This window comes from Tripterygium wilfordii, chromosome 20 (genome assembly GCF_013401445.1).
Source record: "Tripterygium wilfordii isolate XIE 37 chromosome 20, ASM1340144v1, whole genome shotgun sequence".
NCBI classification, from domain to species: Eukaryota; Viridiplantae; Streptophyta; class Magnoliopsida; order Celastrales; family Celastraceae; genus Tripterygium; species Tripterygium wilfordii.
Genome location: NC_052251.1, coordinates 9,784,430 through 9,808,511, shown reverse-complemented (window position 1 = coordinate 9,808,511; position 24,082 = coordinate 9,784,430). Strand labels below are relative to the sequence as shown.

The 24,082-nt window shown below is 36.9% G+C and overlaps 5 protein-coding genes across 6 annotated transcripts; 4 read left to right on the top strand and 1 right to left on the bottom strand.

Moving 5' to 3' along the window:
- Positions 1-847: 847 nt before the first annotated feature.
- Positions 848-4,865, bottom strand: LOC119986642 (plant cysteine oxidase 3). 2 transcript variants are annotated; one of them, XM_038831281.1, is made up of 5 exons: positions 4,597-4,865; positions 3,200-3,351; positions 2,578-2,740; positions 1,560-1,760; positions 848-1,319 (listed from the first exon to the last, which is right to left on the bottom strand). In XM_038831281.1, exons 1-5 carry the CDS (start codon positions 4,814-4,816, stop codon positions 1,198-1,200), a joined length of 858 nt encoding a protein of 285 aa, XP_038687209.1. In that variant the 5' UTR covers positions 4,817-4,865; the 3' UTR covers positions 848-1,197. The 2 variants fall into 2 exon arrangements, with proteins under 2 accessions (XP_038687209.1, XP_038687210.1); XM_038831282.1 differs by having other exon boundaries at positions 848-1,313.
- Positions 4,866-5,631: 766 nt separating this feature from the next.
- On the top strand, positions 5,632-8,671 carry LOC119987367 (protein MIS12 homolog). Its single transcript, XM_038832255.1, has 7 exons — positions 5,632-5,926; positions 6,013-6,070; positions 6,366-6,485; positions 7,057-7,152; positions 7,249-7,387; positions 8,211-8,345; positions 8,447-8,671. Exons 1-7 carry the CDS (start codon positions 5,805-5,807, stop codon positions 8,506-8,508), a joined length of 732 nt encoding a protein of 243 aa, XP_038688183.1. The 5' UTR covers positions 5,632-5,804; the 3' UTR covers positions 8,509-8,671.
- Positions 8,672-9,004: 333 nt separating this feature from the next.
- On the top strand, positions 9,005-9,832 carry LOC119986966 (tetraspanin-8-like). Its single transcript, XM_038831653.1, has one exon. The coding sequence runs from the start codon at positions 9,005-9,007 to the stop codon at positions 9,830-9,832; it is 828 nt and encodes a 275-aa protein (XP_038687581.1).
- A 2,096-nt stretch (positions 9,833-11,928) lies between these two features.
- LOC119987301 (protein STRICTOSIDINE SYNTHASE-LIKE 12-like) lies at positions 11,929-15,801 on the top strand. The gene is made up of 4 exons (XM_038832173.1): positions 11,929-12,183; positions 12,297-12,566; positions 12,683-13,134; positions 15,661-15,801. Exons 1-4 carry the CDS (start codon positions 11,948-11,950, stop codon positions 15,675-15,677), a joined length of 975 nt encoding a protein of 324 aa, XP_038688101.1. The 5' UTR covers positions 11,929-11,947; the 3' UTR covers positions 15,678-15,801.
- Positions 15,802-19,991: 4,190 nt separating this feature from the next.
- On the top strand, positions 19,992-21,858 carry LOC119986965 (protein STRICTOSIDINE SYNTHASE-LIKE 12-like). Its single transcript, XM_038831652.1, has 4 exons — positions 19,992-20,116; positions 20,670-20,828; positions 20,930-21,199; positions 21,273-21,858. Exons 1-4 carry the CDS (start codon positions 19,992-19,994, stop codon positions 21,742-21,744), a joined length of 1,026 nt encoding a protein of 341 aa, XP_038687580.1. The 3' UTR covers positions 21,745-21,858.
- Positions 21,859-24,082: the final 2,224 nt, after the last annotated feature.

Below are 24,082 nucleotides of genomic sequence, written 5' to 3'. Positions count from 1 at the left end.
TTCTAAATAAGAGCAACTGTGCCAGTTCCCCTGAAAAAGAGCCTTCACCTATACTAGCCAAAGGAGAGGTATATTTTGTTGGTGAAATTGTCGATAAAGCCTTGAACTACAGCAATATGAAGCACTGGATCATCCACTGCTCAGCAATGAGAGCTAAACAACACGTGGACCGATATATGTTCCTTGGCGCATATAAAGATCTGGCGTTTCTATCACTACAAGCCATGCATAGTCCTCTTCTTCTCCTTCACCTATTGCAGCTCCTTTCCCTGCAGCTACAGTATCGTGTATTTAACAAGCATAGCAAACTTTTCAAATTCAAAGCATCATTTAAATTTCCCATATGTATTAGGGTTTAGTAAAAGTTGGAATCAATATCATTGTGGCCATGCGTTGAATTTTGATCTAATTTACTTGTCATCAAGTGAGAAACTTTTTGTCATCAAGTGAGAAACTTTTTGTCGTTAGGTGAGACACTTCTGTGTACCCGAATTTGATAGCTTGAGTATAGACTCATATCAAATGTCTAAGGACAAATTTATATTAACAAAAGGGTTCTTTTCATCCCTCAATTATTGATCGGGTTTCATTTTCGTCCCTTAGTTTTTTTTTCTCCCTTTTTCGCCCCCCAACTATAGGAAAGTATCCCCGTTTGTCCATCGAATAAATCTGACGATGAAAAAATCTAATGTGACATCCTATTATTTGTCAAATCAGATTTCTTTGACGTGTCACATAGATGTGACGCAAACATTTTTCGACTCCAATCTCACTTGAAGGACGAAAATAATACTTTTCAATAGTTGAGAGATGAAAATGAAAGGAAAAAAACCTAAGGATCAAAAAATGAAACTCGTCCCATAATTGAGGGACGAAAAATACCTTTTTGTCAATATATATATTGTACCATTCTCGGTTAAAAAAAATATATAATGATGAGAGCCTTTGTAAGAAAGGCTTACTATGTGACACACTTACAAGTTACAACCAGCATCATTTAGGAAATTTTGCTGAGCATTTCCTTCAGTTTACAAGAGAAAACACTTCTAAATAAGAGCAACTGTGCCAGTTCCCCTGAAAAAGAGCCTTCACCTATACTAGCCAAAGGAGAGGTATATTTTGTTGGTGAAATTGTCGATAAAGCCTTGAACTACAGCAATATGAAGCACTGGATCATCCACCGCTCAGCAATGAGAGCTAAACAACACGTGGACCGATATATGTTCCTTGGCGCATATAAAGATCTGGCGTTTCTATCTCTACAAGCCATGCATAGTCCTCTTCTTCTCCTTCACCTATTGCAGCTCCTTTCCCTGCAGCTACAGTATCGTGTATTTAACAAGCATAGCAAACTTTTCAAATTCAAAGCATCATTTAAATTTCCCATATGTATTAGGGTTTAGTAAAAGTTGAAAACTAAACTTTTCCAACTTCAGATGATGAACAAAATTTGTTATATGCTCTAGGAAAAGAAGTATAAAAGATATATATTGATGTTTAACCTAAAGGGGGTTAGTTGTAGAATGGCAAGGTGAAGAAGAATTAAGAATTTTACTTACCAAAGGTGGAATAAGGGTAATCATGGTAGTAAGTACATAATCTCCCCGCTTCTTCACTGTATGGAGGTGTTAGAATGTCAAGCACCGCACAAGGTGTGATCGCAGTGAAGCAGTGCAGATTTCCCCCCGTCTTAGGGTACAAGACTGACGTACCACTTTCTACTGTCAAAACGTCATCACCTGCCAGCTTTGCCAAACGTGCTGCGAAAAAGCATTTGTAACGTTAAGTTTTTCACTCATTTAATCTTGAATTTCAACAGCCAGCTCTCTAGGTTCTAAGATAGAAAGTTCAATTCGTCCAGCGATATAAACTCTCCCATAGTCACTGAAATACGGTCATAGCTAATGCCTCAGAATGAATTGTACGCTATAGTGAAATGTGCACAGTATAGAAACAAAATGTGATGCCATAGATCTGTACCCTCAAAGACCTATATTAAAATCATCTAAAGCTAATAGAGTTGATATGAACTTGAATTTGGTTCAATATTACTTGAACATTATCAATAACATTGAATAGCTAAGACTGATTAAGATTGGAGCAAAAGCTCTACTAACTGTAGAGGAGGGTAGCACCAAAACCCTAGAGTTCTTCCACCTTCATACAGTCATCGAGCACGATGGACATGGGATAGCTAGGATCTCCACATAAATAACAGAGCTATAGATAAAACTTGAGTTTGACTGCCGTATAATTCTAGTGTTTGGTCATCGGAATCTGATAAGAATATCAACAGGTACAAATATATATCATGATGAACACACTTTCAAAGCGTAAGTTTGGACAGAGAGGGGAGAAAAAGAAAGGTTTGCAAAAAAAGAAAGACAATGGAATAATAGAATTCTCATGACGCACCCTTTACTTTCACCTCCAGGTATCCTTTCTTCTTCTTCTTCTTTTTTTTCCCTCTCTTTTTCCATTAGAATAGGCAAATGTTTAAAAGATTTGACCTCTCAAACCCACCCCTATAATATGCACTCAAACAGTTGTAAAATGAAAATAATTAAAAATTCAGACCTCCACGATTGCCAGGCCCCTTGCTTTCCAGAATTTTGGCTGGCTCAACCCAATCATAAGCTTTCACATGCAATGAACCATAAAGAATTTTGCTAAAGACAGTCATCCCAGGATGGTCATGGAGTGGAATAACTGAAGCTGTAGGAAAGCAGAATATACACATCTGCACCGAAAAAAATATAAATAACAATACTCTTCAGATAATCGGCTTTGAAGACAACAAAAGCCACTAATCAGGCTAGCTTTTAAGAAAGAAAATACTTTGTGGACAAGGCTTCTTGTAATTATTGTATAGAATAAATTAAGCAGATTTTATATTCTTTTCCCCTCAGCATAAAACACCCATAATGGAACTGGTTACGGATATATAAGGCTGGCTTGGCCTAATTTTAACAGCAAAGATATTACTGTAACTGACCAAATGACATAAATCTTTTGGTATACACACGCACCCCCACACACACACAGAGAGAAGAAGCCCAAAGCAAGGTCTAGAAATTGGTGAAGGATTTAAATAAAAGCTCAAAAGAACTTTGATTACATTAAAATGACTAACTGAAAAAATGAAAAACAAAAAAAAGGGGGAAAAAAAAAGGGAAAACAGGAAAAGGGTAAATCTTACAGTGAGACTATCGCATTCATAGATATCCAAAAATGTTATTGGTTGAGCCCATCGTGCTGTCCAATTTAATTGGTTAAGTCCGAAACAGCCATGCCCTCGATCATCATCTGGATTGTCCTCTTTAAGTCCAAAATCAACAGGGTGAACTGTGTCTGCATATGGAAGCAATATATTGTAACACAATGGCACATTAAAATAGTGGGTTTCATTTTAAGCAACAAAAAATTCATTACTGAGTAGATGGGGATAAATAGACATCTAAAACTGGATCAATGCAATCCATCAAACAATTACCACATCAACTAAATTGGAAGTTGATGCTATCTTGGAGTGACAGGAGAGGACACTAACTCAAAGATGACCTAACAATCCTGAAACATATTATCTAACGCTGAAACCTTAAAATCACTAAACTGATAGCCCCATCCCACCAAAAGGTACCATTCCCCATGGGCTGTAGGATGGATTACCAAATACTTCTCACATCAGTATCTTCCAAGCTCAACAAAAACTCTACCTTCCATGTAACAATGATCTTTCTACCAGTCCTATAGAAATATTTCTTGAGATACCTCTGCAAGATAAAAGTAAAGGATAAAGGCAAACATATCATGGTAGCTAAACTACACAAACATTCCACAATATGCAAAGCCCTTCCACAAATTTTTTGTGGTTCACTTACCAATTTGAACCCAAACACAAACTAAGGTCGGTGTTGGCAAAAGGATATGATTAACCCATTATTGGAAATATACTTGACCAGCTTGTCACAGTCCATAAAAACCAAGAGAAATTCACCGCATCCCTCCGGCAATTCTCTTTCTTTTAAAGTACCCGAAATTACCAAAAAATGATTCTTCTCCATCAAAAGCTCTGTTTTTCTATCCTCCAAAAAACAATTTTCCTTGAAAATGAAGATAATTATCTCAGCAGCCAGAGGTTTTTGGTAGCAAGACCCAGGTATAAAGTCTAGCAAGAGTTTTGAAAACATTTTCCAATACTGAAGTTGCAATCAAGTCAATCTTTATGTCATAGCAGTAGATGGACTCTTGAAAAATGCTAATATAAATACCCATTTGGGGATTTACATATCAGTATATCACAAATGACATAATTAAGAGTAGGATGCCAATCTGAAGCGCACAGACAGCAACCAAAGATCAGAACAGTATCAACTATCAAGAAAGAGTCTTTTTGTATAAACACTGCATCTGAGAAAGCTAAACCAGTTCATAGTATATGAAGGGGAAAAATACATGAAAAGAAAAGGGAAAAACAGCATTTTGCTTTCCCTTACAGTATCCAATTAATTAACATAAAATCAAATAAGCAGAGCATAAAAGAAAAAACAGCTGAAAATACAAGAAAAAAAAAAGAACAAAGAGCGGGAGAGATACCCAAAAGAGAGTAGATTTTCTGGATAGCATGAGAGGAGGGAGGAGGCGAGCCTGATGGTGTGAAACTGGTCTTGCAGAGTTCGTACAGAGCCTGCACTTTAGATGGGCTCGTGTTCCCCATGCTTACATGCCGAGTAAAGAAGAGTGTAGAAAGCGCCTGATTCTTGATTTGCAGGAACAACCTTGCCTTATCAGTTGCTCGTTGCAATTTTGATAACATTTTGGTGTTCGTTGGCAAATACTAAAGATTTTTGACGATAACGATAGATATGGCTGGTTTTGATTGAGATGGACTGGCTTCTTCAGTCTTGACTGGCAATAGCAGTGTGTTTTGTGGGCTGGGCTTGAAGCCTTGATTCTCGGATTAGTATTGGATCAGCCCATATCTTTTTCTACCTTTTTGGGCTTTTGATGCATCTCTCGAAGCGATTCATTTTCTCATTTATTCATGAAGAATGATAAAGATACCGGCGGTTGGTATTTTACATTTCTTAGTTATTTCAATTGTTGATTTAGATACACATGATATAAGTGAATTATTGGGCTTCACATAAGAGCGTCAATGATCAGATTCAATCGATTTTTTCCTTATATTTTTCACATAAATTTAATCTATCGATCGGTTTTTTGATCGGTTCTTATTAATATGGAAAATAATTAGGACCCCTAAAAAGTGGCCCAAAACATTCTCAATTAATGTGGAGTGTTAATGTTAAATAAGTCCTATGTGTGTGTTTTTATTGAGTGGTTATTTTAATACCACATAAATTTGAAAGTATTTTAGGGGTTATATTTTAGAGTGTGTAACATTACACTCACTAACGTATATTTGACAATAAATAATAATCTACCAATCGGCCGGTTCGGTTTGTCACTTTTTTTTTGACAACCCTAGTTTCACAAGTCGCACATGATGTATATTAAATTTTGTGCGTATAATTACGGTTGAGATATTTGAGTTAATTATAAAAATAAGCCACTAATATAGCATTTTCAGAGCCTTTAGATCACATGAATGGTTGAGATTTACTGTTCTAGAGGTCATTGCTGAAGCTCTTAGCCTCTTATTGCAGGGAGCCGAATCCTCTGCGAAAGTGCGAAGTCCCCCATAACTTTTTGGCGGGAAAGTATTGCACAAGAGAAAGTTAGGGTTTTCAATTTAGTAGCTCACACTCCAAAGTTCTTGGTTCTCGATTAAAGCTTCATCAATGGAAGGCAGCGAAAGTGAGGCAGTATTCAATTCTCTAAATCTGAATCCCCAGCTTTTCATCAACGAAACTCTCAACACCGTCGACGATTTGGTCGATGACGCCTTCAATTTTTATCACCAGTACTCTCTCTCTCGCTCGCTCTCTTTCACACACAGAGACATTATTTGTTAAATCCATATAATTTGTTATTTTGATGCTCCCGCAGACAAGCGTCGACACTTCTTAAAACTGACGGCAGCGAGAGGTTCGACGATCTGAGAAAGGTACCTTTATGACGCCCAATTTTTTTTTTGATAGGCATAATCGATATTTATCGTTATATGTGTTGAATAATTTAGATGGTATGAATGGGATCATCGACATTTATATTCATTTAACTGTGGTTTATATGAAATCGGATAATTTACCCATCCATTTTGAAGTCAGATTTCACATAATTTAATTGGGGGAGCAAAACCAGAAATGACCAAGAGCTAAAGAAACAGATATATCTTGTTGTGGAGTCGATTGTTTTTTTGGTATGGAAAACAATTTGTTTTTTTTATTGCTAAATTGTAGGGAGTGGATCACATTCGCAACATGATTCGATGGTCTTTGGATAAGCGGCTTGGCATGTGGGAGAAGTATTGTCTTCATCACTGTTTCACAGTACCAGAGGGCTTTTCCTTACACAAAAGCGTATGTTATCTTTGCCAAAATCAATTCTGTTGGTCATCAATATTCAATAATCTACTTGGATGAACATTGTCTTGTTCTGTATTCTTGGCTTCATGTTTAATGTTATTTTTAACTATTTATGTTCATGAAATATGATTTCTGGTGGGAGTGCGCATCATATGTTCTCTGTTTCATTCCTCTGACTCCCCTAATTAGAATGCAATGAATGGTTTCCCTATAAAGTGAGCTGGAAGTTCATACATGTAAAGTAGCGTTCTTGCTATGATGTTGTCATGAAGATAAGAGAAATTGTCGCATATACTTTGGTTGTCATGTATATTTGCAATTATGCAAATACACATGTATGATTCTTTTAAACACACCCACAAGAAAGAAAAGAGAAAATGCCTCTGTATGATAAAGTAGGTCATTATCAGTATCTTTTGGTGATAAATGCCATTGTGTAATGAATTTGATGTTGACTTTTCTGTTTTCTTAATGTACATTCATGTGGTCAACAAAAGAGGTACTCTTTTGAATGAGCTGACTGTATTTATAACTTCCATCTTAAAATTGCCTTCCCCTTTTCTAGAGTGAGGCTAATGGGGATGCTTCGTTGCTTCAAGATGCCCTACAAGACCCAGATCTTGATGCACAGTTGGATTCCTTGAGGGCGAAGCTTATGACGGTAAGAACAATTTGGAGAGGGGAAAAAACTTGATTCATGTTTGATATTCTGCTTCTTTGTATTCCAGATTAATTTTTATGGAAATTTATTGTACAGGTTAGAGAGGAGTCAGTTGATCTAAGTCGGGAGCTCCGAGCATTAGAAAGACAGTCTGCTTCAAGTGATCATTGCACTGGACTTGTCAATGAAGTGTTACAGCTGTGTGATGAGAACTCTATGCATGACAAGTTCCAAGGTAACTAGATAAGCTAAAGCTATCATACTTTCTCCAACTCGTGGTTGGGTAAACATCCATGAGAAAATTGTAAAGATTTGCATGCATGGGAAATAATTGTCGTTGGAGAAAGAATTAAGGATACTGTTTATTGTGATTAGTGATGAATGATTGGTCAGATAATTTGAACATTGCATCTTGGTTAAGGGACTAATTAAGTTTGCGAACTTAATTGACCAATTCCACTGTTTGAGGATCAAATTGAACATTGCATCTAAGTTCAGGGACAAATTGTGTGTTTGTTGTCCCCAAGTGAATATGTGTTAGATATTGCTGTAAATTCGTTAAACTATATGGTATTGCAATCAACCAAAGACCTCTCATCATTTTTTATTCGCAACATAGTATTTGGTTGTAGGAAATTTACCAGATTTTTTGAGATCCCGGTAATGTTGCTTTATCTTAGAGATTTCAAAAGAGACTTCTGCTGCTATATATTTTGTAGAAAAGGTGTATGTTATGAGTTGTTTATTTATTCGTATAATAGAGTGCTGTTCAGTGGAATGGTTCACCATGTACTACTGTACTATGGTATAGATACATTCGATTTTATCCATCCATTTAACTAGCTAAGATGACTTTAACATGTGCTTGTGAAATGGCTTCAGCGGTTAACAATTGAAGCTACTGGCAGAAAGTTAATGCACCATTCAAAATGCGAAAGCTCATCTGCTTGCCTTACTTAATAAGTTATTCCCCTGTTTGCTTCAGTTTTTGGCATGAAGATTTTTTGGAAAGATCCTTGAAATTGTAAAACCAAGGACTTTACATTTGCATTTTACAGACATGGTTAGGGCTGCATCCGAACTTCGTATGAAGATGGGGAAGCTGAAGACCAGGAATGAAGACATAGATCATCATAGAACTGAGAAGATTTACGACCCAAATGGAGATTCGTCGACAGCGTCCCGTGGCAAGGGTAAAGTAATTCAAAATTTATGTTACCGCCCGTCAAATACAACTTAAAAGAACAAAATCTCTTGTTTCTGCTCTGAGTCACTTCACTTAATTGTTTTGTAGGCCTCTCCAGTTTAAAGTTGGAAGATCTTCAAGGATTCCTAGCTGATTTGGAAAATATGTGAGCTACTGAGCTTGATCTTGCAGTTCACGACTTCTGTAGTACTTGTTACAACTATTAGTTAGTTCTCTCATGCAATCTATCAATATTTAGTTCGGATTGTGCCATACAGATTTCTTGGATTGAAATATCGTATCTTATCATATAATATAAATTACTTGACATTCCTTCTGTAATTCTGTTAATGATTAGATGTGTAGGGATCAGTCTTACATATGTTGCCTTTATGTGTGTTAATTGAGTGGTTTTTATGGAAACTTTCAATCCACATAGGATTGAAATTAATCACTCAATAAAACTAACGCGTCAAGTAAGTGTTATTCCATACAAATTGGGACTCCTAATCCTGACTGAATTATTACAAGATCAAGTTTCCCCTATAAAACCACACAGCAATAGACGTCCTCCATTCATTGTTTTCTACTCTTGTTCTTGCTCTCTTCAAAAAGCTTTCTACGTTTTCTGTTTCTCCTCTCCCTTATCTTTGATCTTTTGTGAGTATGGCTTCCGTGAGCAACACTCTGGTTGCTGTCCTGAATTGTGTTTTTCTAGTCATTGGTCTTGCTTTACTTGGTTCTGGGATTTACTTCCATGTCCACGGCCACACAGAGTGCCAAGGCGCCCTGGAGGAGCCATTGCTGGTAACAGGAACATTTGTGTCGTTCCTATCGTTGCTTGGCTTGATTGGTTCGTGTTGTAAGAACAATTTTGTGATGAGGCTCTATTCGTTTATGATCTTCTTGTTGCTTGTTGCGCTTGTTTGTTTCACTGTTTTTGCGTTTGTGGTCACCAACAAGAGCGCCGGGAAGGCTTTGTCCGGATTAGGGTTTAAGGAGCACCGACTCGGAGATTACAACCATTGGTTGCAGAATCACTTTGTGAAGGGCAAGAATTGGGATAAGATTAGGAGTTGTTTGGTTGAATCTCAAGTTTGCAAGAGTCTTAGCCACAACACCACTGATCACCATAATGCTGAAGATTTCTTTAGGCATGCTTTATCTGATACACAATCTGGTTGCTGTAAACCACCTTTGGAATGCGGATTTCAATTCAAGAACATGACCACCTGGACAATGCCAGATTCAGGGCAAGCAGTGATGAATAACAGCGATTGCGATGCATGGAGTAACAATCAGGAGAGCCTCTGCTTCGACTGCGGCTCTTGCAAGGCAGGAGTTCTAGCCAACATCAGGAATGACTGGCGTCTGCTCTCTATATTCTTCACATGCCTTATTATCTTCACTCTTTTTATGTACTCAATCTCAGAATACGCGAGGAGGAGGAACCGAGAAGAAGATAAATACAGGAGATGTAGAGCCTATGCTTAAGCGTACTTGGTTCTTTTTTCAGTAAGCCTAGGAATCCATTTTTAACTAGTAATTGTTGTTTCTTATTAGTTAGAGGTAGCTATATGTAGTTGATAAGGTAAATTTTTTTTACATTATATGAGGATATTGTTATTTGATTCATTGCATTTATCAAAATTCACCTTACATCTCTTCTGTAATGATTTACTACAATGAATGTCTGGATAACATATGAAACAAGGCTGCGCTAATGGGTCCTTAAACAGGCCATATTTTACTGACACATTTCTGCCATAGCTAAGAAAAAACAGTGTTAAAAGGGTAGAAACAACATGGAGTAGAAAGGTGGAAAAAGAGAGCATAAATAGTCTTGAGACATTAAAAAGGAAAGCCATCCTTGAAATGTAGAGCAAGCCATGATATCCATATTCTTTGGTAGTATTTATACCCACCACAGGTTTTCATAAGCAACTAGATTTACAGAATCCATAGTTAGAAGTTAGAACTAAACAAACAAGTTTACTTCCTACCTTTTGAAGTTTTTGAAATTAATGTGAATATGCTGCCTAACTTACTTCCACTAGGTGCTTGAGCTAAGTAAGAGAGCTTTAATAAGAAGAATAGGTAGTAGTTATGTCCTTCAATATTAAGTGCTAGCTTCTTAATGGCTAACAATTCCTTCAAACAGAAGAAATTAAAGAGGAGCTTGGATTTTGGAATAACTAATCTATCTTCGTTTTGACAATTTCAATTCTCACAACTATGGGCCATTGTAGGGGCTAAAATCGGTGTCACACCCAAGATCACCAGCCTAACTATGACCCTGATTTGGGAGCTCCACAATTCTCTAGAGTCTACGATTCCAATCTAATGGTAGAGAAAAAGTCCGACAGATTTTAAAAATTGAACGAAAAATCTAAAATTCCATACAACTAAAATAATAAGAGTTTGCAATAGTGTAATAAAGGCTGAAACAATGTAAGGTTAAAACAATGTAATAAAGGTCTGTGCACAGTTGTCAAAATCGTCAGAAAATCCCTGACTTGGATTTTGCTGAATTTTTGTTTTTCGGCGACAATAAGAGCAGATTCCGACTTGTCTCATTGCACTCGATTCCGACAAGTTTAGCTTGCCACATATACGCTCCTATAAAAACAATGTGAAAGAAGTCTGGTTCATTGATAAAATAACGTAATAAGAGAATGAAATAATGTAATAAATGTTCGTGTTTTTATTACTCTAGATAGTGTAATAAAGTACGACCACATGAAAAATATCGTCAATGGGTCTTGTTGGAAAGTGTTTTACATGCTGATTCCAAATATGTAATGGTTTTCGAAATCTAACATGTATTTTGAGAGATAAAAGGTTTTGAAGTTTCGGTTAAGAAATGAAAAAATTAATTATGGATACTTGGGGATGTTTGGTTATGTACAATAAGTACTGTTGAAAATAAAAAATAAAAAAAAAACAAAAGTGTGTATTGATAGGCACACAGATTTGAGGGCTCCACAATTCATTTGAAATCATAGAGTTTACAATTTGAATCCAATGGTTTAGAATATGTGCTACATCATATCACCTTTTTGTTTTTTTTTTTTTACTTTTAAAACCTATATAACTTTTTCTCCACCATTAAATGTGAATTGTAAACTCTAGAGAATTGTGGACCCCCAAATCCGTGACACACCTTCCAAACCATTATATTCAAATTGTAGACTCTAGATCAATTTTAAATGAATTGAGAAGCCCTCAATCCCAATGACCCAAGCAAAAGTAGCTTAATATGCCCATGACCCAAGCATTTTTATGCCCATGGACTAAACACCTCTGGACTAAATCTGCCCACGATCTAGAAACATAAGCAGGCCCACGGCCTAATTATTAGCCTAACCGAGACACGGCCTAGGCATGCTGGCCCATGGTCTCAACAACAAAAAGTAATCCGCCAAACTTCCTATTCACATAGGTACTGCCCACAACCTGCCGCATTGCTTGGTTAAGTGGAATAAGTAAAAAGTTGATGCAATGCATGCTTGTTGCCATTGATGCATATATATATATATATATATATATATATATATATATATACACTTAAACTGACACTTCAATGCAATAGCACTTGCAAGAGCAATCATGATTTCTCTCTTTGTTATTTTGTTCTCTTTTCCCTCCATCATTTTTTGCAATGTTACTCCTTCATTCGACAGACTCCCATTGTCCCCAAATGCTCGGGGTCCTGAGGCCCTTGCCTTCAAATCCTTGGGTAGAGGACCTAGAGGACCCTATACAGGAGTTGAGGATGGTCGAATCCTCCAATATCTTGGACCTTCTGCTGGTTTTCGCGACTTCGCATTCACTTCACCGAACAGGTACTGCCCTTCAAACTCACCAAAAGAGAGAGTGAAAAAAGAAAGAACAAAAAAGATAAAGATATGTACATTGTTTTTTACAATATATTTTGTTTTATAACTTGCTTCTCAAGGTCTAATGCCACGTGTGACGGCAACACAAATCAAAGTTTAGGGCCTGTATGTGGAAGACCATTAGGTTTAGGGTTCTACTTCCAGACAGGTGATCTATATATTGCTGATGCTCATCGCGGGCTCTTGGTTGTCGGTCAGAATGGAGGGCTTGCAAACCAACTAGCCATTAGCGCGGATGGAGTTCCCTTTCGATTCGCTAATGCATTGGATGTTGATCAACGAAATGGAATCGTGTATTTCACAGATGCTAGCTCTGTGTATCCTCGAAGGTAATAACTTCTATGTCTAATCTTGTACCGCTTTATGTCTGCAACATCAAAGAGCAATCGATCTAACTGTGTCATTTACGTTCCATTAATTCTAACGACTTGAACCTACGTTTTAGTGCCATTGATGAAGCACTGGCAATAGGCGACGCGACGGGAAGACTACTGAAATATGACATTAGAACCGGACAGGTTACTGTGTTACTGAGGGGACTTCGATTGGCAGTTGGTACTGCAGTCAGCGGAGATGGATCATTTGTACTGGTGACAGAATTGGGTGCCAGAAGAGTGCAAAAATATTGGCTGAGAGGTCCAAGAGCTAATACAGCAGAAATTCTGGTCACTCTCCCTGGAAGTCCTGATAACATGAAGAGGACTCTATTGGGAGACTTTTGGGTGGCAGTAAACATAAACACAACGACTATCAGACCCACAGGAATAAAAATCAATGGTCTTGGCAGGATTTTGCGGACAGTTACTCTTGATGCATTGTACAATAATATACGGGTGTCTGAAGTGCAGGAGTTCTTGGGAAAACTATACATTGGGTCGACTACAGAGACTTTTGTTGGTGTTGTCAATATATAATATGATTAAGCTCTAGCAGTTATCACAGAATGAATGTATTAAATAAGTGATATTGCTTTCTTTGTCGCGTTGAATTCGCCTATAAATCTATAAAACAAGCTTTATCGAGCATACGATCATGAAAGGTTCTGGTTTGCTGTTTCAAATTTAGTACATAACTTGTTAAAATTTATTGTTGCGATGCCAATAACACTAACGGGGTAGAATTACTAAGGCAACTGCAATTTATTTATTTATTTTTCCATTTTAAGAAGTGAACAACTTCTTGAAGAAACTGTTTGGTTCTTGAGAAAATGAAGGAAAATGCAAAATATGGTGCTTAGGGCATCTCCAACCATAAATTGGAAATTGGGGATGCAATTTAAATTTTACATCCATGAATAGTGTAAAAGTGAGGGTGGTATAATTCATTTTTTTTTTGTAAGACCATCATGACCAGGTTTCATTCAAGTAATAAGAATACAAATGGCCAAGCCAAACTAGGCTAAAAGCTATCTGTCAACCACTCCTAGTGGGTAATGAGATACAAAACAAAACAAACAACAGAGAAAAAAAAAAAACAGTCCAAGAACAAGACCCCAGATGCCAAGTGGGTAACGACAAAGGCCCAAGAATATAATCCCAGATGCCGAGTAGCTTTTGTCAAAGCGGATTACCTAACTTCAGAAAACATTAGAAAGAATACAAATCTTTCTCAGAAAATCACAGATCCGTTCTACCCCAAATGGAGCTCGTATTTCTATCATTCAAGCCACTCCCCAGCCAGTCTTCTCTAATAATCTCATTCATTGCCTCTGGGAAATTTCCATGGTAGCACAAGAAGGAGGGAGATTGGAGGCCAATCTTTGCAAGTCTGTGTGCGCCTTCATTAGCCTGTCGACCAATAAACTTAACTACCACTGAATCCAGAGTTTGTTTAATCTTTCTTGCTCCAGTTATAACAAGGGTGGTATAATTCATTTACTCCAATGGTGGGTGGGAAATGGGGATGCAAAGTGATTTCTTTATATTTTTGAATTTTTTTTAATGTGAAACTCTCTCTTAATTATCAAACTTTATTTCCCTCCAAAATTTTCCATCTCCTCATTTGGGAGCTATATTTAGCACTTCATGATGAGAAGTTGTATAATACCACCCCATATACCACTTGGGTTGGAGAAGAAAATTTTCTGCTAAAAGTGCTATTTTGGAAGTTAGGAAGAATACAACCCCATATACCACTTGGGTTGGAGATGGTCTTACAAAAGAAGAAAAGGCGAGAGAATCGCTTAATAGAGATGAAGGGACTGAGTAGCATTACTAACTGAACTCACAATGCTTACTCTATTTTAGACATCTTTCCAATCCAAAATGGACAGTGTTTTTCTAGTATGGTCATGTCAACTTTTTGTAAGTGCTTCTTGCAAGATTGTATATATTGCCATGATTTCTCTATTTGTAATTTTGTTATCTTTCTCCTCAATCGTTTTTGTCAGATCTCTCCTACGACAAACTTGGGAGAGATCAATTTTAGATAGAGGAAGACGTTTTTTTTTTTACAACGATTGATTAAAGCTTCTGGTTTTGATACTTGCTGAATGTCAAGTGAGGCTCTATATATGTTTTGTAATCTTTACAACTAAGAAAGAAATAAAACTAGGATTGGATTGTTGTGGTATCATCTTACGCCATGTCTTCTTTTCTTTTCTTTTTTAAATCCGGCTCTGAAATATGAGGAATTGCCTACAAATCTTGGCATGTGGATATGTTGATTGCACTGCATTGTTGTAATCTTACAGAGATCCCATTATAAGCTTGGCGACATGTTTTCTTTGTTAAGAGAGAGTTATTGGTGTTTATACTCTTTATTTGTGATCTGGTGAAGCCTAACAATAAAGTGGACGTAGCCTATTATATCGTATCGATCGGGTGAACCACTATAGATCTCCGTGTCTCATTATCTTTATTCTTGTTTGATTATTTACTTGAGATTTGTGTTATTCTTTGACTATCTAACATCGAAGTTAGTTATTATATTTATTATTCCTAGTTAATTGAATCGAGAGAGGGTTAAACGTCCAACAGAGGCAACACAAAGATGGAAAAAAGGAGCATAAAAAGCTTTGAAATATCAAAAAGGAAAGCCATCCTTCAAATGTAGAGCAAGTCATGACATCCATATTTGGTACTATTTGTAAGCAACTAACAGTACAAAATCCATAGTTAGAACTGAACAAACAAGTTGACTTCCTAACTTTTGAAATTAATGTGAATATGCTGCCTAACTCACTTCCACTAGGTGCTTGAGCTAAGTAAGAGAGCTAAGTAAGGGCCCGAGCTGCTCACTCATCTTGTCTCTGATGCTCAGCCACGATATCAGACTTTTTTCCGACACGGGCATACAACGTACCATGTGCCCATGACATGACTCGCATCATCATGTGGACCTTCCAAGCTTCTATAAATAGAAGGGCCATGCAGGAGTTCTTGGGAAAACTATACATTGGGTCGACTACAGAGACTTTTGTTGGTGTTGTCAATATATAATATGATTAAGCTCTAGCAGTTATCACAGAATGAATGTATTAAATAAGTGATATTGCTTTCTTTGTCTCTTTGAATTCGCCTATAAATCTATAAAATAAGCTTTATCGAGCATACGATCATGAAAGGTTCTGGTTTGCTGTTTCAAATTTAGTACATAACTTGTTAAAATTTATTGTTGTGATGCCAATAACACTAACGGGGTAGAATTACTAAGGCAACTGCAATTTATTTATTTATTTTTTTCCATTTTAAGAAGTGAACAACTTCTTGAAGAAACTGTTTGGTTCTTGAGAAAATGAAGGAAAATGCAAAATATGGTGCTTGCAGAAGAAGAAAAGGCGAGAGAATCGGTTAATAGAGATGAAGGGACTGAGTAGCATTACTAACTGAACTCACAATGCTTACTCTATTTTAGACATCTTTCCAATCCAAAATGGACAGTGTTTTTCTAGTATGGTCATGTCAACTTTTTGTAAGTGCTTCTTGCAAGATTGTATATATTGCCATGATTTCTCTATTTGTAATTTTGTTATCTTTCCTCTCAATCGTCTTTGTCAGATCTCTCCTACGACAAACTTGGGAGAGATCAATTTTAGATAGAGGAAGATGTTTTTTTTTTTTACAACGATTGATTGCTTCTGGTTTTGATACTCGCTGAATGAGGCTCTATATATGTTTTGTAATCTTTACAACTAAGAAAGAAATAAAACTAGGATTGGATTGTTGTGGTATCATCTTACGCCATGTCTTTTTTTTTTTTTTTTTTAATGAAGTATGAGGAATTGGCTACAAATCTTGGCATGTGGATATGTTGATTGCACTGCATTGTTGTAATCTTACGGAGATCCCATGATAAGCTTGGCGACATGTTTCCTTTGTTGAGAGAGAATTTTTGGTGTTTGTACTCTTTATTTATGATCTGGTGAAGCCTAATAATAAAGTGGACATAACCTATTAGATAGTATCGATTGGGTGAAATACTATAGATCTTCGTGTCTCTTTATCTTTCTTCTTGTTTGATTGTTTGCTTGAGATTTGTGTTATTCTTTGACTATCTAGCATCGAAGTTAGTTATTATATTTATTATTCCTACTTTATTGAATCGGGAGAGGGTTAAACGTCCAACAGAGGCAACACAAAGATGGAAAAAAAAGGAGCATAAAAAGTTTTGAAATATCAAAAAGGAAAGCCATCCTTGAAATGTAGAGCAAGTCATGATATCCATATCAATCAATCTATATATATATAATGGAGGATCCAAAAGGCTTCTCCTTGGTGCCACGTGGATGTCTCTAAAAAAACCTACACAAAAAACAAAAGAAAAAATTAAATATATTAAATAACTTTAAGACCCACAAGCACATACAATTAATAATATACAAATAATTTTAAAATGATATTTAATAATACAACAAATAGTCATATCAATTATCACCTATTAATTGCATATAAAAACAAAAAGATAAAAGCTTAAATGAAACATATTCACAATATAGGTATAAAATAACACACAAAAACATATAATATCACAATAAAGTTCTAAGACATACTACAAAAACTTCATGGGAAAAATGAACAATTTCAACAAAATTCCTAACGATATGACCCTACAAATCATGGAATTAATTGTCAAACAACAACCAATGATGATGAAAAATATCCAGTTTAGGATGCATTTTTAGGAGATTTCATATAGGATGATCCCAATGATCCCGTATAACATAATCCCTTAGTGGATGATCATACAAATGAAGAATTTAATCAAATGTGAGATACATAGTACAACAAATTATATATTATATATGCTTATTGACATAGTATGAAAAATTGTGGCTTGCAGACATAAGAAGCAATAATAAATGAGATGTAAAAACTAGGAGATAAAGGAGGTGCGCTATCTTTTCTATAGAATTTATAATTTATGAGATGTTTTTTAGTTATTTTACAACTTTGTTCAAAAAACCAACACAAAAAATAATTGTTAAACTCTGAGCATATTTTTTCTTTATGCATCAAATTTTTCGCTCATTCTTAGAAAATTATTTATTAACGTATTGAGAAAAATGTATTGTAGTTATTTGTTCATCTCATAATTATTTTCATTTTCTATAATTCAAGCTCTGTTATTCATTATGATAATAAAGTATCGAAAAATTATCAAAAATTTAAATTAATTATGTGTCGCGCGAAGCGCGAGCATGCAACTAGTTTGGTACTATTTATAAGCAACTAGCTTTACAGAATCCATAGTTAGAACTGAACAAACAAGTTGACTTCCTACCTTTTGAAATTAATGGGAATATGCTGCCTAACTCACTTCCACTAGGTGCTTGAGCTAAGTAAGAGAGCGTTAATTAGAAGAATAGATAGTAGCTATGTCCTTCCAAATTAAGTCCTTCTTAATGGCCAACAATTCCTTCAAACAGAAGAAATTAGAGAGGAGATTGAATTTTGCAATAACTCATCTATCTTCGTTTTGACAATTTTATTTATCACTACCCTTGGCAATTGTAGGGGCTAAAGTCGGTACCACGTCCAAGATCACCAACCCAGATAGCCTATGACCTAGGCAAACATGGTTTAACATGCCCATGAACTAAGCATTTAAATGCCCTCGGCCTAACCATCTCTGGACTTAATCGGCCCAGGATTAGAAACATAACCCGGCCCACAGTCTAAATAAGCATCTTAATTGATCCACGGCCTAGGCATGTTGGCCCATGGTCTCAACAGCGAGCAACCACGGCCCATGGTTTGGGTACAACCCAAAGCTCTACAAATCTTACAATCAGGCTCACTGGGCCTCAAACCCCAAAAAGGATTGACCCCCAATGCCAAATACCACTACCTCAAGCTGTCTTCTCATGTGCCAGTCGAAAGGACAAGAGTTGACCTCGAACTGCTCACCCATCTTGTCCCTAACAAGGGCCCGAGCTGCTCACTCATCTTGTCTCTGATGCTCAGCCACGATATCATACTTTTTTCTGACACGGGCCTACAATGTACCATGTGCCCATGACATGACTCGATCGCATCATCATGTGGGCCCTCCAAGCTTCTATAAATAGAAGGCCCCCCACTTCGAGGGAATTCCCATTCGCGAGGTATATTCACTAAGAGCTCTCCATCTCTCTCTACATCTTATATTCTCACACTAGATCCACCGTAAAATCACTAACTTGAGCGTTGGAGGTTCATCAGCCGGCTCTACACTGGGGAAAATGTTATTTGTCCCAATACTTTTTGTCCCAAATCTTCTCAATTCCATGTGTTATTGCCACCTAAGCTTGTTGACATGGAAAACATGCTGACATGGAAAACATGCTTACATGGATGAAACACATTTGAAATTTAAGTTTCCCACTTCTCTCTCCACTTCTCTTTTGTTCAAATTTTAAAAATCAAATCTCCCTCTTTTATCTCCATATTTTCTCCTATTTCCATCTTCTCTCATATACCTTTATGCACATTATTTTTTTCATACAAAATTACGATTACATTGTTTTTGTTTCACACAAACATTGCGATTATATTGTTTTTTTGCCAATAAATTGTCAAATTTATCAAAACAATGTAATTTCCAGTAATGTAAATTGCCAAATTTTCAACACAATGCAAATTGTCAATTTTTCAGCACAATGTAAATAGTTAAATTTCCAGAACAATGTAAATTGCCAAATTGATCAAAAACAATGTAATTTTCAGTGTGTTTCCATATATAAGTAGAAGAAAAAATAGTCTACAAACCAATCAAGGATAACAAGATAAAATAAATTGTCTCAAAAACATATTCATTCAAATGAGTGTCAAACACATTGTTACATTGTTTTGAGTACAGTGCAACTTCAAAATATGTAAATTGTCAAATTTCCATAACAATGTAAATTGTCAAACACATTGTAACATTGTTTTCAATATAGTGTAACTTCCAGAATAGGCAAACATATTGTTACATTCTTTTCAATACAGTGTAACTTCCAGAATAGGCAAACACATTGTTTCATTGTTTTCAATACAGTGTAACTTCCAAAATATGTAAAAAAAATAAGTGAGAAAACAAATTACATTGTTGCTGGAGGTGGAGGTCGCTGAGATATTGTTGGAGGTGGTTGGATGCACGGATCGACTGATTACATTGTTTTTAAACAATGTATGTTCCACTGGGTTGCCGGATTCCGGCAGCAAACTGGCTGGAAGATGGGTGACTAAGGTGTGCCTTGACGTGTGGAGTCTCAATATGTGGTCGGTTGCCGGAGATGTCGCCGGAGGTGGCCGGATCGACAAGATTTGTGTGTAGGTGACCTCCTCCTTTAAATGCCTTTTTCCGGTGATATGGGCGACGATGGGTGGTGTGAAGGGTCAGAAAATGACGATTGCGGTTGGGCGCTTCCGTTCGGTGAGTCGACGGCTCCGGTTGGTGGCCGGACGGAGGAGCTCCGGTGAGTGGTTGTGTGTGTGTCGTGAGAGTGGGAGGGAGAAAGGAGAGAGAGAAAGAGAAGAAAGAGAGAGATGAGATTGTTTATATAGACAAAAAAGCCTAGGTGGCATGCTGATGTGGATTGCCACATAGGATTGGGAACAATTGGGACAAAAATTGCTGGGCTATTTAGCAAGGTTGCTACACTGGTGTAAAGGACTCTCATAATTGTCATCTTCTCTTCAGCTTTGCAAGTTGTTGGTGGCCCCATTGACACATCATCGATTATAGATCACCATCTACATCAATAACTTAATATTCTTATTCTCCCCACTCTAATCCGCCAAACTTCCTATTCACATAGGTACTGCCCACAACCTGCCGTATTGCTTGGTTAAGTGGAATAAGTAAGAAGTTTATGCGATGCATGCTTGCTGCCATTGATGCCTTTAAATATACTTAAACTGACACTCCAATGCAATAGCACTTGCAAGAGTAGTCATGATTTCTCTCTTTCTGATTTTGTTCTCTTTTCCCTCCATCATTCTTTGCAATGTTATTCCTTCATAAGACAGACTCCCATTGTCTCCAAATGCTCTGGGTCCTGAGGCCCTTGCCTTCAATTCCTTGGTTAGAGGTAGAGGACCCTATACAGGAGTGGAAGATGGTCGAACCCTCCAATATTTTGGAGGTTCTGTTGGTTTTGTCGACTTCGCCTTCAATTCACCGAACAGGTAATGCCCTTCAAACTCACCAAAAGAGAGCGGAAAAAGAAAAAGAAAATATATCTACCTTGTTTTTTACTGTATATTTTATTTTCTGACTGCCTCTTCAGGTCTAAGGGCGCGTGTGACGGCAACACAAATCAAAGTTTAGGGCCTATATGTGGGAGACCATTAGGTTTAGGGTTCAACCTCCGGACAGGTGATCTATATATTGCTGATGCTTATCTCGGGCTCTTGGTTGCCGGTCAGAATGGAAGGCTTGCTACCCAACTTGCCATTAGCGCAGATGGAGTGCCCTTTCGATTCACTGATGGATTGGATGTCGATCAACTAACCGGAATCGTGTATTTCACAGATGCTAGTTCTGTGTATCCCCGAAGGTAATAATTTCTCTGTCTAATCTTGTACTGCTTTACGTTCCATTGATTCTAATGACCCAAACCTATGTTGTAGTGCCGCTGATGAAGCACTGGCAAGAGGCGATGCGACGGGGAGGCTACTGAAATATGACCCTAGAACCGCACAGGTTACTGTGTTATTGAGGGGGCTTCAATTGGCAAGTGGTACTGCAGTCAGCATAGATGGATCATTTGTACTGGTGACAGAATTTGGTGCCAGAAGAGTGCAAAAATATTGGTTGAGAGGTCCAAGAGCTAATACAGCAGAAATTCTGATCACTCTCCCCGGAAATCCTGATAACATCAAGAGGACTCTATTGGGAGACTTTTGGGTGGCAGTAAACATAAACACAACGACTATCAGACCCATAGGAATAAAAATCAATGGTCTTGGCAGGATTTTGCGGACAGTTTCTCTTGATGCATTGTACAATAATATACGGGTGTCTGAAGTGCAGGAGTTCTTGGGAAAACTATACATTGGGTCGACTACAGAAAATTTTGTTGGTGTTGTCAACAATATATAATATGATTAAGCTCCAGCAGTCATCACAGAATGAATGTATTAAATAAGTGATACTGTTTTTTCTGTCGATTTAAATTCGCATATAAATCTATTAAATAAGCTTTTATCGAGCATACGATCATGAAACTTTCTGGTTTGTTATTTCAAATTTAGTAAATAACTCTCATGCGAACAATTTCGACATTATTTTCTTGCATGAGCCAAAAGTCCATGGGAAGTTTTGTGGAGTTAACTTTCCTTTGTGGGCTTCAACTTTGTTTCTGCATGGGTTTCAGCCTGATCTTACCTGTCGACAACGTAGAGCGGGATAGGTTGACGGCTCGAGTTTAGACGTGATCCAGTTATCCGGTGAACATGTTGGGTTAGAGAATTCTCAGTTAGAAAGAAAAAAAAGTGTGCACTGTACAAGGTAGTATCGAGGACAAACTCTTGGTTTTCAAGCATATGCCACCACTTTTCCAAATAGGTAGGATCGAGCCATTGACAATACTAGATCATATAGGGTAAAATTTTATAAAAATTTACCTAGCAATATCTTTGTATTTCTATTGTGCTACCTTATCTCTGTTTTAGTCTTAATATTGCTTCAGGTCTATGGAAGTGTGTGATGGGAACACAGACCCAGGTTTATGGCCTGCATGGGGGACACCATTAGGTTTATCGGTTCTGCAACTATCAAACAAATGAACTTTACATTGTCAGTTATTAACAAAACCTACATCCAACAATCTACTACGATTTTTAGAGAGTTTAAAAGATCAAGAGTACAAGAGATATCCCTCACAAGTCTCTGAGGTTGCCAGTATCCCTTCTAGCTCTCTCTCTTGGTCGCCTCTTTTACTCTCTCTAGACTAGGTTAGAAAACAACAAGTTTTTAATCCCCTATCTATTATGATCGAATTTCAATAGTTTCAATTTTCTTCAACTTGAATCGCTTCTCCACAAATCTCCATATTGGATCAATCTTTAACTTGAATCACTTCTCCACAAATCTCCATATTGGATCAATCTTTAACTTGAATCACTTCTCCACAAATCTCCATATTGGATCTAAAGAAATTTTATGAATATTGTGTTATCTTTCATTGACAGTATGAGGTACAATATATAGTAATACAGTTTCCTATAATTACAATATACAAGTGGAAACTAAATTGTATAAATCAAGGTAATTACAATCAAGAAGATATAGTTGACTCGTAAATACAAGATCCCCAATCATATGCTCCATTAGCCAGATCCCCAAGAAGGCGGAGAGAGCAGTGGTTACAAGAAGGGAGAACACAAAAGTGACAAAAGAGAGCATAACAAATCTTGAGATAGCAAAAAGGAAAGCCATCCTTGAAATGTAGAGCAAGTCATGAGAAGGGAGGCTATGGACAATGGAAAAGGATTTGCTGGAATAATTCCAGCAATTCCACCTCATCTCCACCATTGAATGCATTAAGTGTAGTGTTATCAAATCAATGTGTTGTTGCATTGGATGGTGGAGATGGGGTGAAATTGTTGGAATAATTTCAGCCCCCTATCCCACGGACAATGATATCACAATGGCAAAAGGGAATATTTAATTTTCAAATGGCAAAATTGTAAATATCTTAATCGTTGGATAGTAAATTCTGAAAACTTAAGGACATAATTGTTTATGAGAATGGTAAAGAAATTCAAGTGGAATGAAAGACAAATGACATTGAAATGGAAGTAGACAAAGTGAAAAAGAAAATAATATATAAAATAATTGTACTTGCCGCACTAGATAATTGAAAGAAAAAGAGAAGGTAAGAAGGAAATATGGAGGGAGAGAAGAATCTAGAAGGGCTAGCAGAGGATGTGAAACAGGGAGAGTGGAGTGCCCACTTCTTTGATCCCTTCATGGTGTTGAAGGTTTGTTTTGAGAGGATTTGTGAGTTGGTGATTACAAGGTCAAGGTTCATTCACCGAATCTTAATTATAACTCAGGCTTTCGTTGTTGACATTTTTTTTCCCCAGATAGCGTTCCATTCACTACTAGGAGCTAGGTCCCGCCACTTGTTGGGGTGGGCACTTTCAATCTTTCATTCTGTTTAGATCTTAACTAAATTATGTATTTAGAGCTCCGTTCTAACACAGTTAGGAATCTTGATATGTATGGCCTATAGACCCTGAAGTTATTTTGGAGTTATCAACCTCACGTAAATTATGTTTTTGTTTTTTGTTTTGGAGTGGTCTGTTATCTGCTATGAGGCTTGCGTGGTCTTGGTGAGCTTTTGAGTTCATTGAGGTCATGCATTGATCACATACTCTATTTGGGTTGTGACACATACTCTATTCTTTAGATTAATTTTCTTTTTTCAGTAGGC

Excerpts from the sequence above, each read along its gene's own strand:
- LOC119986642 (XM_038831281.1), bottom strand. The coding sequence starts at position 4,816 with ATGTTATCAAAATTGCAACGAGCAACTGATAAGGCAAGGTTGTTCCTG. Across the intron at positions 3,352-4,596 it reads GAAAATCTACTCTCTTTTGG|ACACAGTTCACCCTGTTGAT; the intron begins GTATCTCTCCCG and ends TTCCATATGCAG. Across the intron at positions 1,320-1,559 it reads TTACCCTTATTCCACCTTTG|CTGCAGGGAAAGGAGCTGCA; the intron begins GTAAGTAAAATT and ends ACGATACTGTAG.
- LOC119987367 (XM_038832255.1), top strand. The coding sequence starts at position 5,805 with ATGGAAGGCAGCGAAAGTGAGGCAGTATTCAATTCTCTAAATCTGAAT. Across the intron at positions 7,388-8,210 it reads TATGCATGACAAGTTCCAAG|ACATGGTTAGGGCTGCATCC; the intron begins GTAACTAGATAA and ends TGCATTTTACAG. Across the intron at positions 8,346-8,446 it reads GACAGCGTCCCGTGGCAAGG|GCCTCTCCAGTTTAAAGTTG; the intron begins GTAAAGTAATTC and ends ATTGTTTTGTAG.
- LOC119986966 (XM_038831653.1), top strand. The coding sequence starts at position 9,005 with ATGGCTTCCGTGAGCAACACTCTGGTTGCTGTCCTGAATTGTGTTTTT.
- LOC119987301 (XM_038832173.1), top strand. The coding sequence starts at position 11,948 with ATGATTTCTCTCTTTGTTATTTTGTTCTCTTTTCCCTCCATCATTTTT. Across the intron at positions 12,184-12,296 it reads GCATTCACTTCACCGAACAG|GTCTAATGCCACGTGTGACG; the intron begins GTACTGCCCTTC and ends TTGCTTCTCAAG. Across the intron at positions 12,567-12,682 it reads AGCTCTGTGTATCCTCGAAG|TGCCATTGATGAAGCACTGG; the intron begins GTAATAACTTCT and ends CCTACGTTTTAG.
- LOC119986965 (XM_038831652.1), top strand. The coding sequence starts at position 19,992 with ATGCCTTTTTCCGGTGATATGGGCGACGATGGGTGGTGTGAAGGGTCA. Across the intron at positions 20,117-20,669 it reads GGCCGGACGGAGGAGCTCCG|ACTCCCATTGTCTCCAAATG; the intron begins GTGAGTGGTTGT and ends TTCATAAGACAG. Across the intron at positions 21,200-21,272 it reads AGTTCTGTGTATCCCCGAAG|TGCCGCTGATGAAGCACTGG; the intron begins GTAATAATTTCT and ends CCTATGTTGTAG.